This window comes from Astatotilapia calliptera, chromosome 10 (genome assembly GCF_964374335.1).
Source record: "Astatotilapia calliptera chromosome 10, fAstCal68.1, whole genome shotgun sequence".
Lineage (NCBI taxonomy): Eukaryota > Metazoa > Chordata > Actinopteri > Cichliformes > Cichlidae > Astatotilapia > Astatotilapia calliptera.
In genome coordinates this window covers 31445896-31463387 of record NC_137431.1, presented here as the reverse complement: position 1 = coordinate 31463387, position 17492 = coordinate 31445896, and the positions used below count along the sequence as shown (strand labels likewise).

Here is a 17492-nt window from a genome sequence, read left to right as displayed (position 1 = left end):
AGTCTCACCAATTCTGAAGCCGGACAAGGTCAAATTATTTCTATAATAGTTACAATCACAGATTGATGGATCTACTGTATATTGATAAGAACTGGGCTGGATGGAGTAATATCTATTACCTTTGAAAGCATAAGAACATAAATGTCCAGCCGGACTGAACAAGAGCCCTGAGTTTAAACCCAGTGGAGAATTCACCAAAAGAGATGATGGCAGAGGTGACTGTGTGGAAAGTTTTTAAAGCCTTATTTTGGAGCAAAATAACCAAACACTGTTTTCACTGGTGTTTCTACATATTTAGTCCTAACTGTAAAAACCGATGCATAAAATATCTGCCGCTTCTAGAGACTGAAGTCTTAAAAAAAGAAACTGATTTAAAATGATCATGAAAAGCTTTTAGAACTGTGTGTGCATCAGAAGGTAGTGATGGTGGTCTCTCACTACACAGCTTCCCTTAGAAAAACTCATACTAATGGTCGTCTTAGCACACCTTTGATATACACACTGACATGTCAAATTTCGTTTTCAATGAACATCTTCAAAAGAACATCACAGAAGTCTTTGTTGTATCGTACAGGCTGCTTGGACGTATTTCTTAATTTTGCCTGTAAAATTAAAGCTCACCTTTCAAAAACCATCAGAATTTTCTCTGTAGCACCAAATGGTTTAAGAGTTGAAGCAAAATTTAGGAGGAGATGATTTTCCTGTTTTCAGAAAGCTGTACATTTGTGCAAAATGCTCATCTTCTCTCTCCAAAATTATCAGAATTTTCTCTATGAGCACAAACTGTGATGGAGTCCATCTATATATCATTAACCCTTCTACACACAGACACACACTGTGTTTCTGTAAATCTACTTAAGAAAAGAGCAAATGCTTTTTGCTTGCATTGAAAATACAAAACAATTTAATGTACAACTGTTTAAAACAATGAAGAATGTAAAAAAAGAAAAGTGACCACAACACCTGCACAAGTGACCGTGGACAGTTTGATCTGAGGGTGAATGTACAGAAGGACAGCAGTTTGGCCAGTGAAGCATGTGAGTACCCAAGCACAATTATACACTCCAACTCCCACTGTTAAAAGTTTCTCAAAGTGGAAAAGAGCTAAAACATTTATTTGCATCAAAATTATACATTTTAATTTACAGGCCCTTCCAGCATTAACTTAAAAAGAAAGAAGGAAAGAAAAAAAAATCCCTGCAACAAGAGAAGAGTCCGGCTGATGAAAAAGACCCGACCTTTCGTGTCAATGTTTGGTCTAAAAAATCACAGTAAGATCGAGCAGCTGGTCCCATGCTGTAAAGAAAGATGTCACTGATGCTGTGAGAGAGAAGAAAACAAAAAAAGCTTTTTTAAAAAAGTCTTATGAATATATGGCCATATACTCATAAAAGTGACTAAAAAGAAAGCGGTGAAGGAGCCACTGTCACTTGGCAGGGCGACGCTCAAACAAATATGCATTTAGTAAAGTCTTGCCGAGGGACGTCTGAGAGCATGTGGTGGGGGGTCTGCTGGTTGGGTTTTAAAACAAGTGCATGTTCCACTTGGAGGGTCGAGCGCTCAGTCAGTGCTTGTTGTTGGTCTCCTCCTGGCCCGAGCTGGAGATGGCGTTCTGGGGTTGGGTGGAGCCCGAGCCCAGGCCGTACAATCTCCCACAATACTTTGCGTCGTCGATGTTGTCTTCGAAGAAAAGCTGCAGACAAAATATAAAGTTTCACTGACATGACTCAAACACTGTCTCAGGTGTGCAAACAGGAATGTTGTTTGATCAAAACTTGCTTAATTTGTATCTGATTTCCATTAGTTTAAATTCATATTTATTTTCAAAGAAAGGACGTTTGGATTCACAAACATGCTAAATAAGTCCAGTTTGAGTTTAGTGAATAACATTAAATATTTAAAGTGGTAAATTACATTAAACTACTGTAATATCTGATCTTTTGACTCAGATCTCCAAAGTAACTCAAAGTTCGGATAAAGAGCAAACATGAGCATTTAATAATGCTGCAGATGCCATCGTGAGTTCTACCAGAGATCAAACTGGTATCTGTGAGAGCGTACCTCCTTCATCCTGAAGAACGCCATGCCTGTAAGCAGTGAGTCGGACCCAGCCTGATGTTGCCGTCCAATCCTCTTCAGCTCCAGTTGGTCTGCCACTTCCTGTAGCCCTCCCTGCAAACACACCACGGTCAGATATCTGTCAAAACTCATCCTGATCTGATCTGACAGATGTCTTCTATTTAAAAGCGAAGCCATTAACAGCTTCAAGTCTAGCCGAAGCACCAACTCAGATGTAGTGACTCAATTATCCAGGTTTACCTTCAGGTTCTTGCAGCTTTTCATCAAGTACTTGACGTCATAGATCGCTGGGAAAAACAAGTTGAGGATCTGAAAGAAGTCGTGCTCCTCCTCGGGAAGGCGTGCATCCGTCAGGAGCTTCACCAAGTAGCCAAAGTCATACCCACTGAGGACCAAAGGACAAGAGGACAGCTGGGTTACACTGATGATGTCTAAAGAATTACTTACAGTCTTCTCTGCAGGAACGAGACTTATTTAAAATTATTTCCCGAAATGAAATTGAGAAATTAGGTGGACTGTGTCTTGGAGAATGTAACAGATGTCTAAACTGATCAGGTTCAGCCTTTTCATTTCCACCAGTATCCACAACTTTTAGTCCCAGGAGCTTTAAAGGAAGTCAAATGTTCCCTTCTTTCAGCTTATTGCTTCTTTGGGACACTAAAATTATTTCTCAGAGTTTAATTTAGATCCCGGTGGCCATGGAATCCATTTCCTTCAAACCTCCTACTCTTTGGTTAAAGTTCCTGGGATAGAAACAACGCTAAAAGAAACAGAGATTCAGAAACTCGTTGAACACCTCACAGATGCAGAAATATCACAGAAATACCTCTAAGAAAACGGTTCAGTTTGCTTTAACACTACACATGCTGAGCTTCATTCATGGTTTTAGAAAGGTCTGCAGAGAGCAACGTTACACCATTTATTTATTGTTAAAATCATTTTTTTATTGTATACAACTAAAAGGTGGTGTAGGGTGCAAACACACGACTGACCTGTGGAAGGAGAGCCACTTGACGTTTTCACACAGCACCAGGCCGGACGTCATGAGGAGCTCAGCAAAGTAGAGCGTGTCGATTCCCTCCTCTTCGTGTTTTTTAAACTGGAGGCCAGAGTTCTGAAGCAGGTCTATGGAGTCTTGCGAGTACATGTCTTCTCTGGAAGGAGAACCGGAGAAAAACACATTTAGTAAATTCACACTGTTTAAAAAAGCTTCACGCTTTGAAATGTGCCTTTTTAAACAGCCAGCAGGTGGCGAATCCCGCAGCTGCAAAAAGACCTGCGGTTGTATAGACATCTACGGGGAAAAAAAACAACCCTTTGGCTCTTTTGATCTCATCAGGAAGTCACAGAGCAAATTGTCAGTTACTATTTCAAAACTTACCAAATATGACATAATGCTCATTTTGTATTGTCAAAGAGGGCAGCAAAGCAGGGTATGTCTGAAACTGTCAGTGTGCAGTTTGACCCTTAACTACAGGACTTTAACCAGAAGGTGCTGTAAAAGCCAGCTGTGTCCATCTTTTACATACAGTCTGAGTGCAACAATCAATTTACAATTGCTCTAACATGATTTCAACTTAGTTCCAAAGACATGTAGACATATGGTGGAGATGAAGTTATAATGCAACAGGTGATTAAGTCAGCCCTTCTTCTCTACATTCAGTCACAGTCAGTACACTAAAACGTTCAGATGGTTGCAACACAATGAAAAGAACGAGGATTTAAAGAGAGTCCACTCACGTAAGGTTAAACTTGAAGTTAAACTGCCACGTTGTTGTGCCAGGGGGATAATCTCCTTCCTCATTCATGAACGTGAGCCCAAGCTGGATGATCTTCAGGAGGTCGACATTGCACCTCAGCAGCTGGTACTGGTAATCCACTGTGCTCCGAAACTCTCCAATCGGTCTGACAACAACTCCGGGGAACTCTGTGTCCTGGTGAACAATATCAACAAGTGTTTGTTTACAGTTTTTCTTCACTCAGAAATCTGTCATTACTCACTGAAATAAGAGCCTGAGAGCAGTGAAAGCTAAGGAAATGAGTAGCCATGAGTCTTTTAAGGACATTTAGGTAAATTTTACGATTAAATATGAAAATAATATTTGAGATCAACTGCCCCCCCCACAGAAAACATCAATAAACAGAGATTTTAAAAATAAATAAATGGGAGCAGGAAAAAAAGATACCAATAGGGCAGGTATCTAGAGACAAATGTCATTTGTAAAACCACAGCTACTAAATTAAAAAAAGACTATATCACAAAATTCACCTCAAATTCAACTGTGTAAAAACATTGGACAAAGAAATTAGGCCATCACGCCAGAGACTCACCATTGCAATGTAATTGTAGCTTTGAATAATCTGCCGAATCTTCCTCATTTCGTCCTCAACATTGCTCGCCCAGACCTCACAGATTATCTGACTGGAATCTGTAAGTGCGGCTGGCATGTTGGCAGGTCAGGTGAAAAAAGCCCAACAAAAGCACTCGTTACCGAGGCGGCGGGCGGCAGTACACCGAAAAAGGAAAAAAAAAAGAAAAAAGAAAAAAACACAACTCTGGGGGAAGATGAAAAGAAAACTGGTATCAGAAGAGAAGGCCAATTAATGCTTGTAACACGAGAAAAGAACACACACATATGGGAATACTTTTCATTTTCACATTAATAGAGAGGTTTGCAGTCAAGTCACTTAATTATCTGTATTCTGGTAAATTTTATTCATCAATTTGTACATCAGTTCATGATCGTAGGGTTGCCAGACAGTCAGACACCTGAGGTCGGTCTTATAAAGCAGGATTGGGTCTTATTAACACAACTTCAGGGTTAACTCTTTCCAGTGTTATGAGGCTAGTCCAGTGCTAAAGAACTCACGGCCAAATTTGTTCAACAGGGTATGTTTGAGATATGAAATCCACACCTACTGACAGTTCAACCAATTCAATCAATTCTCTGGAAAAATCTTTGGGAAAACCAAAATAAACAAACAGAAAAAAAAGGTTTAAAGATCCACCAGACCTCAGTGCATGAAGAGTCAAGTTTTTGTGTTTCCGTGATGAGAAATTTGGGTTCTCTTGATTTTTCCTTGACAGCTATGCAAAATTTTGACACAACTTTACTGCAAATTACAAATTTGCACATAGGTTTAAGTCTACGTGTGAACTCTGTTTTCATAATTATCATTTACCTATAAAAACCAGAAGTGAAACAATGAAACTGTCGCTTTCAGCTTGTAGTAAGTTTTTACGGTGTTCACATTTTCTAATAGTATAGTTATGACCTCCACTGGAAAATTAGTATTTCTCTTGCTTATTCATCAGTATGATTGGTTATATGCTGCCTCCACCAGCTTTTTTATGTAAACATGCTTTTAACTAGATAGAGAAACCCTGGGTAAACTTGTCGGGTTGATAACTACCTCCGACCACTTACCGTAATTGTCGGGCTATAAGCCGCTACTTTTTGCACAAGCTTTGAACCCTGCGGCTTTTAGTCAGGTGCGGCTTTTCTATGGATTGTCCGTGATTTTTGTCATATCGTAAGACGATTTGTTTTGTTTGTTCCGCTGTTGTACGGCACTACGTTGCCTGGCGGAAGGGCATGTGATCAGACACACAGTATCGGGGTTCAAGAGTGGTGTGTTGGTCACGTGTCCATCCGCCAGACAACATAGTGCCGTACAAGTAGTGCGAAAAACAAACTTCAAAGTAGCGCTACACGTTCAGCGGGAGTCGTGGATGATGTGCGGCGATAAACTTGCGAAAAGCAAGTTATGCTCAACTCCACCGGTGGATTCTGACAGCGTGGAAAAGTGTGAAAACATCAATGATCACCAACGGATTTCGAAGGGCTGGACTGCTGCATGATGGAGAGGAGGACCCCGCCACGGCCCTTCTGAGGGTGTTCAACTCTGACACTGACAACGAGGATTTCTTTGGTTTTGAAAGTGACAACGAAGGAAAGAAGCTGAGAGTGGATGATGAAGCCACCCTGAGCCTGTTCGTATCCAACACTGGAGAAGAGGACTTTGGTGGTTTTAGTGGGCAGGAAGATGATGGTGAATGACTGACTTTTCTTCTTGTTAAAGCCGTGTCACTGCACCTGAGCCTAAAAGGTAGTCTGAATCTATTTTTCTGGTGTGCTGTAGGTTATTGTTATGTACTACATTTGTTACTCATTTATGAAGCACAGTACATGTTTCCTACTTGTAATTACTGCTACTTGTACATATACCTAAAAGGTTATGCAAATATGTACCCATAACTTGTTTTTCAAAATATTAATAAAAGGGGTGTCTCCAAACAGCCATCTCTTTCCCGACAATTCCCTTTGTGCATATTCTCTTACATATGATAAGTCAACATTGAAACACCTGCGGCCTTTAGTCAGGTGCGGCTAATGTATGTACAAAACAGGATTTTCCGCTGATTTTAGCTTGTGCGGCTAATATTCAGGTGCGCTTTGTAGTCCGGGAAATACGGTAGTTAGATTGCTTATATTAGATAAATTAATCCACACAAAAGAGATAAAATGGGTACGATGGTTATACCATATCCGATGAAGCCAGTACAAATTTTTGTGTGATAAAAACATTGTGACATCAAGCACAGGATGATCCCATGCGTTTAGTGCGCATACGCTGTTGTATACAACCAGGATATGAAGGTACATGAGAGAAACTAGCAGCTGGAAATGTGTGACCCAAAAATAAACAAATGACTTCTTCATCAAGCACAGCTTGAGCTCTCCGTAGTAACAATCCATATGACAGGAAGAGCAAACAGTGGATGGAAATTAGTGATACGGTTGCATGGCGACAGAGGGGCACCTATTCCTCTATTTTTCAAGTTGCAAGTGGATCTCTAAAAACATTGTGCAACTCCTGAAAAAATATGGTTACTTTACTTTAGTAAAAAACTGTTCAGCAGTTATACTTCCTCTTACAATTTAAATAGTGAAATAAATACTATAAACGGTGCTTCAGCTAGTCATATGTCATCACAAACTTCGTTTTGAAATATGTAAAACGTTAGTAAATTAAACCCACTTTTTAAAAAAATGTTTAAAATCAGTGGGGGTTTTTTGTTTGTTTGTTTGTAGCAAATTCCTGGTCAAAATCTCACTGGTGGACATAAAGAGAATAAATACATACATATATAGATAAGTACGTAAATAAAATCCTGAACTTTACTACAAAGACTACGGTATACAACGTAACGTAAAAAAATTAATATAACCACTAAAAACAGTAATCAGTACTATAGTCATATGGGTGTGAAACACGAAAAAACAACCGAGGATGTGCCGTTTAAACACGCAGCACTAAGAACAAATCAAAGGTATTTTAATTGAAGGCTCTTTCAGCCTTCTACCCGTTTTAAGTGTGGGTTATTCTACACATCCAGTTTTTAGAAGTATCGAGCTCATGAACTTAGACAATGCTCCAAAATAACTACCCATATAAGTACCCTGTGCTGACCACCGAGCGGCGACACTTTGTTCTTGAAGGACTTTAACCTGTTACTGAAAGGTGTCCCATTATAGTGATGCCTGCTGTTACAGTGACAGGTATAAAGCGCCTTTGTGTTACCATGACATCATGAAGAACTCACATTGGCTTTTGTTTACGATACTAGACTAGCTAACCCAAATGCTAAATGCTAAAATGAAAAAAGCACATGGGTCTTTTTTGGGGGAAATTGTTGCTAAAAGTTTGAGAGCTTTTAATAACGTGCAGCTTAATTTTTTTTTTAATAAAACTGACGACACTGCAAAAAAAAAAATATTGAAGCTAGCACGGCGTTTAGCACGAATGGCTAACGTTTACGAGCTAAGCCTCGCGTTGTCGGGAAAGCTACCGTCACGGAAACGGAGATTACATAAAAGCAGCTCTGCTTTTCTACATCTCATAGTCTCACTATAGTTGAACGCACTTCAACTACACCACAGCGCTGCTATGGAAGAATAAAAAAAATAATTTACCTGAAAATTTCTTCAACGTACCCTTCCAAGCTAGGTGATAGCACCCCTATCTTCTTCTTCGCTTTCTTTCTGCTGTTGCTGCTTCTTCCTCTTTGCGTTTATTAGGTGAGAACCTTCAAATGGGCACTGCGCCACCCATCGAACCGGAGAATATAAAGTGATAAGATGACATGCTGGGGTACATTTGTTTCCATTTTTGGATATTTTCATCTTTATTTATTTTTTGCTTTCAAATATATTTTTACTTTGAATTCCCTAACGTCTAGATGGTTTCACTTCAGACACTTCAGGATTACCTTTAAATTTTTTTGTTGTGCTTTAACTCAGATATTCATATATCTACTTCTTATAACATATACATTAATACATTTCACTGGTAATCTAATTGTAATGTTGTAAACTGTGAAAGAGGTGCTTTTACATTGATCTGGATAATCCCTCCACCATAAGAACTATTTTCTACCAAAGACACAACCACAGTGAAAACAGTCAATTAGCCAGACTGAAAAATTGAAATGATAATTTCTATAAAGGATTAACAAAAAACATGTCTGGTTTCTCATCAGACCAAGGATTCTGTCACGAGATTAATTTAGTCACGAGAAGCCAAAGAAAGTATGTGCGCACACAAAAAGTCAAAAACCACTGACAACATGTAACCCTGCAATTTAAACACAAAAAGCTTGAAGGAAGCACATTTATTTGAATCTCATCTCAGTAATATGCCATAGCGTACAGTATATTGCTCCATATTTCTCCGAAACCATAAATTTACATGCCCACAACACTCAGCTGTTAGCAGTCCTCTATCTTCTTGGCAGACAGAAGTTTTCATGTTGGATAGATGACAAAAGGGGAAAGCAGGCTTATAACACTGACACTTACAATCATCATGTTTGTATACCTCACTAATGAGTTTTATTTTGCTGTGCACTGCTTTTTTATTTCATTGATGGAAAAATTGATGAAACAATGGTTTTCTACATGGTACCTACAGGCTTTGGGGATGGACAGTAAGGACAAAGCAGACATGGAGTAAATTATAAGCTGTGGCAGGACAGGATGTTCAAACTTTTTTGATTGTCAACATTTGAGCTTGTACATTTTTGTACAAGAGGTAACCAATCAATATAAAGTTGGTTCAACGGGAGTTTCAAGTTAAATGATAAACTGTACAGTATAAGAAAAATGAGGTTCATTTTGAATTTGTGAACAAAGCTGCTTAAAAAGAGACCAAAAGTATAGAGCAGGAAATGAAAATAATACGTCCCTTTCAAGATTTATTATTCTATTTCTCCTAAACAAACTGCAACTCTGAATCTCAACTCAGCATCGCTTAAACATTTAGACGATTTCTTAAAGGTTTATTTAAAATGCTCTTACAGAATGCAAGGGCATTAATGTAAACTATTGAAGCTATGTGACCAGCTTGTTGGTCTTTTTTTTTTTTTTAAATGCTCCACGACTTTTCTATCAAATCTAGTAAAAGTGGTTCAGTCGTAAAAGAAATGTTGGCTCAAAGTCTTCTTTAAATCTGAGGCTGTCTATAGAGAAAAAGAGACGTTGGCTAGAACGAGTGCTGACATGTGATGGTGCAAAATTTAAAATTGATATTGGATGTAAACCTAGAAGGATGTGGGTTTAAAACAAAGGGAAAGAAAACTCCAAATATCATCCTTCAGTTAGCCAAAAAGCAACAGAACTGTAGGCTTATCATATTCAGTCTGCCCCTGATTTAAGGACAAGTTGCCAAAAACTAAAATTATTGAGTCTTGAAGATTTTAGCAAACACAGAGTCCAGCTGCTCCAGGACCAGCAATGATTTGCTTTGCAGTAAGAGTGAAGCCTCATGTCTACATCTTACCATTTATTTTGTTAAGATGTTCTTTTGGAAACAAGTTATCACTGGTTGGTATCCTGTATGAGATGCCTGAACTAAGTGAATGAATAACACCCAAGAAAAGGTAGTGTATTTTGTGCAATGAAAGTAAAAATTGTTCTGCGTTCATTATAAATCCACACTGTTCTTCTTCTTCTGTACACCAATGACTTCATATAACATACAGTCCAAATAAACCAGCAATGCGCAGAAAGGTAACACTGTTTGACAAGAAAACATTTTCTCTCCTAATCTCAAAGTAGATTTTGTCTTGAGCTGAAAAACCAGACAACTTAAACATTTTAAAGATATGTCAGTTCTCTGCTGAGACTCTGAGCCCCAGCTTAGTGGCTGTAGTGGAGTGCAGAGGTCAGGTTAGCGGGTCACTGCTGCGTAAGCTGAACTCTCCTCTCGATGTGAGATATCTCCAGTATTGGCATAAGGAGCTGGAAGGCATCCTGGATGTAAGATGCACTGTTGGATGCCTGTGTGGGATTGAAAAAACAAAGAACACGTTAGTATGAAATATCAATCTCCAAATGTCCATACTAATGTCTGTTAATCTATATGGGGTTTTAAAACTCAAACTTCTACAAGCAGAGATCCTGATGAAGCAGGATGAAGTGGTGTGGAGGAACTAGCCAACCAATTTTAAATCAGCTTTTGGTCACACTTTGTATAAAACACCATAAAATCAAGTCTCAGCACAGTTTTCTCTGACTATTAGAACGTAGCTTTCGTGTTGAATAGCTGTAAATCTTCTCCTGACATCTAGTCATGTTTCAGTCATGAGCTGAAATAATATTTCTTTGACAAAAGTCTTAATTTACTCTAATATCATTGTAGCACAGTCCTTGTCAAGACAACCAAAAGTTAAAGTGCTCTGAGCAGCAGATAAATAAATTGTTTTGTTTATTTTAGCTATAGTAAATATTTTTGATATACTTTTCTTGCAATTAAGTAACAACGACAGTCAGATAACTGATTCTGTTCTGTTCTTCTGCCGAAGCAATGAGCTGATACGACTTCTTAGTTTTAAATTACAGGAAATGATTATATTGAGGTTTCTCCAGAACCCTACTGGCTGGAAAAATCAGACATCTTAAGTAAGTCATCAGGAATTTTACAGACAACACAACTAAGGAAATACAGACTAAATGAAGAAGGTTCGAGAATTGACCCCTGTGGGACACCAAATTTAAAAGGAAAGACGAGAACGCTTCTTGTTTTACACGAACGGACCTTTAACTGACATACTGAACTGCGAAGAATCCCAAAAGATGAGGATCTCTATAAAGTAGACAGTGCCAGAACCCCTGGTGTGTTGTATGTATTCGAAAAACAAAAACATTTTGGACAATTCATTAATGAACATATGTTGGCTGCAGTAATATGACAAACCTCTAAAAATACTCCTGTTATCAGGGGGTTGAGGACTTCTCCCTTCTCGTTTGACTGTAAAACAGAAAAAAATTAAATTAAAATGATCTCTCTGTGGAACAAAGAATTAGTGGTTTGGAAGAGAAAACACTGCAAAGAGAAGCATAAATTAGGGTTTGACATAAAAACAGAAAAATGTGGATGGAAACAAAATGATGAAGTTTGTGGCTAATGCAGATCTCCTTCTAAAATGATATTTATAATATAATAACTGTGAGACATCAGCTGAACTGCTTACTATGATTCCTTATCAACAGTGTGATAATATGAAGAAATAATAAACACGTGGAGGTCAGATTAACAATAAATGACATCAGTGGAAAATAAAACATCTGTTACTTTTAAGACTTTAAATTTACATAGTAAATATGAAAATCGAAGTGTGGTGGGACAAATGCTTTACAAGCATCAGGTATCAGTGACGCCCTGACGTTAAAACAGATGGATAGGATCTTGAAACTTACCCCTGCTGCTGTCAGGCAGGAAGTAAACTTCTTGGACAGCAGTGAGATTTCTTTACACAGGACAACAGTTAACCTGAGAACAGACAGCATGACAAAAGGTATACAGTTAATTAAAGTGCACAGAAAAAGTGAAATATCCCCACCCCTGAGTCCCCCGCTCATGCTGTCTTACTGTGACAGGACGCTGGCCTCTGCACTGCCATTGGAGAAAAGGATCATCTCAGCCAGTTTGTGGAAAAGCTCGATGGATCTGGCCGTCAGCTCGGCCAGACTCCTGATAGCTGCAGCATGAACCTCCTGACAAGATTCAACACACACACCATTGCTACTTGGTCAAATCCTGCAGTCAAGTATTACCCTCAAACGTCCAATACTTGCAATGTTGGACACTGAAAAAATATATATATGTTGATGATGTCAGTAAGACATACCTCCACACTATGCTTCTTCACATCCTCCTCATTTACATCTGTTTCCACATGCTGTTTGGTCAGCTCACTAATCAGGCTGGCGGAGCTCTTACAGGCCTGTTGGATGTTAGCAATCATACTTTAACAGGAAATTGGCGAGTTGAGAATTAGCAGTTACTGTAAATCAGAAAGAGACCAGTCTAATAGATTTAAAAGCTATGAGTGTATCTGACATATTTCTGTTACTTTTCCCATCAAATTAACGACAAGGGAGACAAGTTAAGGTCCTTGTAACATTTCGAATAATGATTCAGAAACTGGCAGGAATATGATTCTGCACAGTGAATTGTTTGAGCTGTACCTTGCTCAGTTTGTCTGCAGTTGCAGAAACACTGAGGCCCTCCATGGCCTCCTTTAACTCCCTCTCAAACTCTAATCCGTCTTCATCTGCAATTAGAAATGCACCATCATTTATTTCAGGTTCTTCTTGCAGCTGTGAAACTTTTATAGCTGATTTAAAAGACATTACCTTTACTCTCATCAACTTCCTCATCATCGAACTCCACCAGGGAGAAGGAGCTTTTGATTTGGTCGAGCTCATCTCTGAGCTCAACCAGCTCGTCTCCTGATAGAGTCAAGAGCACAGACTTCACCTACAGCACACACAAGAGAAAATACTTTACTAGATTCCCCAGAAATGTAAAGCATAGAAACAGTGTCTTTGTATGTTTTTAGCTACAGCAGAAGTGATATTTTGGCAGAGACTTTCATTGTACCTTTGACTCACTCTCTCGAGATAGAATCTCCAGAGCTTCAAGGTGTGACAGACCCTGAAATTCATCAAACAGCATCCCGTAGTGAGCGACCACCTTCTTGTCTGAATTTGCCGAGTCTTTGTCTGCTGACTGCAGCTCCTCTCGCTCCTTCGCCTCCCTCAGCACCTGAGAAACAAAGAGTGACAGAGTTGAGAGAGTGTGACACATGATAAGCGACACGGCTCCAGAAATCTGTCATCCACTAAGCTTTAAAGTCTTCATATATATATGTTCCCTCTTGTCCATTAAGTTTGAGTGAGATTTTAGGATTTTAGCTTGGTTTTGTATTTACTACCTACCTGAGAGAGAGTGGCGTTCCGTCTCATCAGTCCTTTGGTCTTTTTAAAGCCAGGATCACCTTCTGCTATCACGTCCATCGTCTTCTTCCCAATGAACTCAAGAGCATCTAGACCTCCTGTTATCACGGTCTTACCCTGTGAGGAAGCCCAGTTTAAACTTTTCTTTAAAATATGAGCTAAAATAAATTCCTAACTTTTGTCAAGTGAGAACAGTCGCACCAACACACAAGTGCTCTCTAGTTTTAAGCATCAGCTTACCGTGCTCTGGACGACGCTACTGAGTGACGACAACATTCCCATCGCACTTCCCACTGCTGACGATTCATCTACTGCTTTGTCGGGCTCCATGCTGGTGCCATCTACAGGAGAAGACACTAACGACATAAAAATCAATGTCCAAGGATTACACGAGAGAAAAAAATAATAATTTAAATGGGTCAATTCAATTAATTTCATTTTCATTTGGACAAATCTTTCCTTCACAAAGCTATGGGACTTGAAGGAACTCAGTAGCCTAAAGATGTTTAAATCAAAATGAAAGTAAAACTCTATTAATTTGCTGCTGTAACATCAGAAACGGAGTACTAAAGCAAATATATCCACTTAGCAATCTACAGGATCAACAATTTTCTGCCACACTCTGCCAGCTCCTGTCTTATCTGAAGTACCGGTGTTGCATTTTGCTTTTATATTAATTTTGAATTCTTGGCAGATCTCCATCAGCCAGTCCTCTCTGACTGAAGTGATCAACATCTGATTGGTTCATTAGCAGCAGATGAAAAGTCAAATCAAATGTGCCCATTAAAGTGTTTTGATACATCTTGATCATCTTGACTGGAGAGCCTGGCTTTATTGATCCTCCAGGTTCTAACAAACATTTTTCATATTCACAATAATGCGGCCTTACCCTTCTGTTTCTCTTCTTCCTCCACCTGAGCTGACAGTTCGGTTGGACTGGGGATTCCCAGTGATGTCTCAGCCTTCTCGATCACCTGAGTGATACCTTGGCCTAAACAGACAGAAGACATCAGTACATATAGCAGAGAAGCTTTAACAGTAACAGAATGAAAAAGGCCAAAGCAAGACTACGTTTAAACAACAAATGACTTGGTGTTGTACTATTTTTCAGAGGAGCCAACTGTGTACTTGTAAAGACTGAGTGATGTGTTGGATACTCACCCACAGTGGTCACAGTAGCTGTTGCTGTGGATAAGATGGATTTGCCCCAGCTGCCCCAGTAACCCCAGCCACCCTGAGACACGGTCGACTGATTGGATGTCTGAGAATGAGGACAGAAGGAGAAAGAAGAAAAGACACAAAACAGATGTTGTGAATGAGTAAAACAGAAAGATGACTTCAACAAGTGCCTTTTAGTGGTTTCACAGAAAACCATTAAAGATTATGACAAACGCAGCTTGTTTAAAACTCACATTTCACACAAGAATAACTATCCAACACATCAGACCATTTAGTCTAAGCCCATTAGGTTGTTAAATCATCCAATAGATAATTAGATGACATCGCACATCAGCAGGGTCATTAAGAATCTCATGTGAAAGTGTTATTGCACCCACGCTCATCAGGTATCACACTTCCCTGTGAGATAGCTTTACAGTGTCAACGACCAAACACACAAGCTTCTTTTGAAGATGTTTATGTGACATGATATGTTGCAGGATGAAAAAGAAGTCATGATGGAAATTATGGCTTCAGCTCTTCTCTTTTTGCAATCATCTTTAGTTCTTCGAGTATGAGCAGTACTTCAATTTCTACTACCTCTGCTGGCTGCTCATCCTCTTTTGGAGTCTCCTGAACTTTGGCCGCAGGCTGGGTTTCTGGCCTCCTCCTGGCTTTTCTCGTCGGAGCTACATCAGTGGAGATGTCAGGTGTGGATGGAGAGGAGCTGTCAGGGGTTCGAGCGGGAGAGACATTCTGCTTTTCCGGCGCTGCCTCTGCACCCTTGGCTGCTGCACAAGAAGCTTCACTGTCTGACATGTTACCAAATGTCTCAGTGCATACCTGGAAAGAAAGAGGAGGAAAAAAAGGCACTGCATAAACTCTGGCAATAAACAAAATGATTTGCTTGTTGCTTTGGATAGTAGCGGAAATGCCAGGTACTGGTTTGTAGTTAACTCTCTTGTGCACTTCTCACCTCATCACGTGTCAGTCGACCTTTCAACTGAGTCAGTCAACTTCACTTGTGAGTTTAATTTTTTTGTTTAATTATTATTATTATTATTATTATTATTATTATTATTATCATTATTAATAGTAGTAGTAGTGATAGCAGTAGTAGTATTCAGTTTCAATCATGAGTAAATTCAGTTCACCTCCCAGAGGAGTCCGGGTTCCTTTTTTTTTTTTCCACACTAACACACATTAAAAAAGTACTGAAAATTTTACCTTCATATTATGAATATTTTCAAATTAAAAGTCCCTTGATGTACATGGGCTGGGATTTCAATTTGTGTTACTTTTTCAGAATTTTTAAACCTTCATAACTTTATAAGTACATTTATAACTTTATAAGTTTTTACAGTTAAAAAGAAAAAAACAAAACAAAAAACCCAACGACACTTAAACTTGGATAAGATCTGCAATCGAAACATTTCAACAAAATCAGGATTTTATCAAAATGTACGTACAAAAGAAATGAAAAAAGAAAAGAAAGGTAGAAAAAAAAGAGACCTTTTATATGAAATTAACTGTTTTAAGGGGGGGGTGATACATTCTAATGTCAGGGAGATAATCACTAATTTCAAAAGACTTAGTCTTGTAACAGTGACTCCAGTAAATCAAACTTGTGAGGGAATCTCTGCGTCTTTTCATAAAAACAGAAATATTTTGACCGGGGCTTCACAAGAGGAAGAAACACTACATACTGCTCTGTTCATAAGCTGTTCTACTCATAAAAACGAGGTGCACTAAATGTTTCTTTAGCTTGGCCCTTAACCAAGGCTTTAACCAACTCTAAGGAGATGTATTTTCTTATGGGTTTGAAGCAGAAGCTTTTCACATCTCCAAGCGTTAAATCGTGGAGCTGTCAGGACAAATCGAATTATTCTTACAATATGAGATTAATGCATTAATCCGACTTTGCATTGCTTTTAGCTATCCATGGGAGCTGGAGGTAGTGATGCTGAATCATATTTAAGTACATAGAAAGTCCAAAGTGACAAAGAAAACAATCATCACACAGAAGAAAAAGTAGGAGTTTGTACAAGTATAAAGATAATCCATAAAAATGTGTGTGTCACGTTTTCTTGTAGTCCGTGGTAATAGTTTAGCGCTGGGATCAATACGTACTGGATGTTTACTGGATTTACTGTTAAGTTCTCCCTTTCAAAACGCTTGCTAACAGTTTAGGAGAACATCGAGTTCGTGTCTTGCAAGTATCCTTTACACGAGCGTCAGCTGTTTTTCTAGCATCGACTGCTGGTTCAACTATAATAAACTAATAATTTAATGAGAAAAAACAAGCTAACTTAAGTTCCTTGCTATTAACTCACCTTTTCTCCTGCTCAGCTGTCAAAGTCGTAATGTTAGCAGGTGACGTTAGCTCAATCAGCTAATAGTTGTAGTAGTTTCCGCTTCCAAATTAAAAATAAGATCCGCCTTTTATTGTTTCGGTTTGCACTTTAGTATCTACACCTTTAGCAACTTCTAGTTTTCTGACAAACACTTTAATGGCTCAGATTTTCGTGCTGTGGTTTTTCCACCCGGATTAGCCACGTCATATTTTGTTTTCAAAGTCTAGCTGTTAGTCACAATGAAAAACACGAATTCCTGTTATTCTCTTCAAAATAAAAGTATGTAGCACATTGATGCTCACAAATTGACTGTAACGTCAAACGTATTAATCTTTATAGAAGAGAAAAAAAACAAATGTGCTCAAAGTTTAATTTACAAAAAGTACAAACTCGAACCGAAAAGTTAGGTTAGTAGTTTAGGGTTCAGTTTTTGCAATATTATTTTGAAATGAATCAGTCCCATTAGGGGGGTCTGTCGTCCTGGATTAAAAAAAGAAAACAAGACTTCCGGAAACGTCAAAATAAAATGCGCTTAGTTAATGTATTGCTACTTTAATAATAATAATAATAATAATAATAATAATAATAATAATAATAA

General features: G+C 38.6%; 2 protein-coding genes across 4 annotated transcripts; both read right to left on the bottom strand.

Annotated features, from left to right (window-relative positions):
• Positions 1-874: 874 nt before the first annotated feature.
• Positions 875-8194, bottom strand: cnot8 (CCR4-NOT transcription complex, subunit 8). Of its 2 annotated transcripts, none has more exons than XM_026181575.2 (7): positions 8058-8194; positions 4411-4635; positions 3820-4013; positions 3072-3233; positions 2320-2464; positions 2062-2172; positions 875-1693 (listed from the first exon to the last, which is right to left on the bottom strand). In XM_026181575.2, the coding sequence occupies exons 2-7, from the start codon at positions 4525-4527 to the stop codon at positions 1565-1567; spliced, it is 858 nt and encodes a 285-aa protein (XP_026037360.1). In that variant the 5' UTR covers positions 4528-4635; positions 8058-8194; the 3' UTR covers positions 875-1564. The 2 variants fall into 2 exon arrangements, with proteins under 2 accessions (XP_026037360.1, XP_080163466.1); XM_080307340.1 differs by having other exon boundaries at positions 8079-8170.
• Positions 8195-8740: 546 nt separating this feature from the next.
• Positions 8741-17119, bottom strand: fam114a2 (family with sequence similarity 114 member A2). 2 transcript variants are annotated; one of them, XM_026182700.2, is made up of 14 exons: positions 16874-17119; positions 15141-15383; positions 14544-14643; positions 14272-14373; positions 13623-13738; positions 13365-13499; positions 13027-13191; positions 12780-12903; positions 12612-12697; positions 12272-12367; positions 12013-12137; positions 11841-11913; positions 11338-11391; positions 8741-10421 (listed from the first exon to the last, which is right to left on the bottom strand). In XM_026182700.2, the coding sequence occupies exons 2-14, from the start codon at positions 15357-15359 to the stop codon at positions 10320-10322; spliced, it is 1497 nt and encodes a 498-aa protein (XP_026038485.1). In that variant the 5' UTR covers positions 15360-15383; positions 16874-17119; the 3' UTR covers positions 8741-10319. The 2 variants fall into 2 exon arrangements, with proteins under 2 accessions (XP_026038485.1, XP_026038486.1); XM_026182701.2 differs by having other exon boundaries at positions 13623-13723.
• Between the last annotated feature and the right edge of the window lie 373 nt (positions 17120-17492).

Coding starts and splice junctions, on each gene's coding strand:
- cnot8 (XM_026181575.2), bottom strand. CDS start 4,527: ATGCCAGCCGCACTTACAGATTCCAGTCAGATAATCTGTGAGGTCTGG. Junction 3,234..3,819: donor AACTTCAAGTTTAACCTTAC/GTGAGTGGACTC, acceptor TTCTCCTTCCAG/AGAAGACATGTACTCGCAAG. Junction 2,173..2,319: donor AAAGCTGCAAGAACCTGAAG/GTAAACCTGGAT, acceptor GTGTGTTTGCAG/GGAGGGCTACAGGAAGTGGC.
- fam114a2 (XM_026182700.2), bottom strand. CDS start 15,359: ATGTCAGACAGTGAAGCTTCTTGTGCAGCAGCCAAGGGTGCAGAGGCA. Junction 13,739..14,271: donor GGAAGAAGAGAAACAGAAGG/GTAAGGCCGCAT, acceptor TTATGTCGTTAG/TGTCTTCTCCTGTAGATGGC. Junction 13,192..13,364: donor GGAACGCCACTCTCTCTCAG/GTAGGTAGTAAA, acceptor TTTGTTTCTCAG/GTGCTGAGGGAGGCGAAGGA.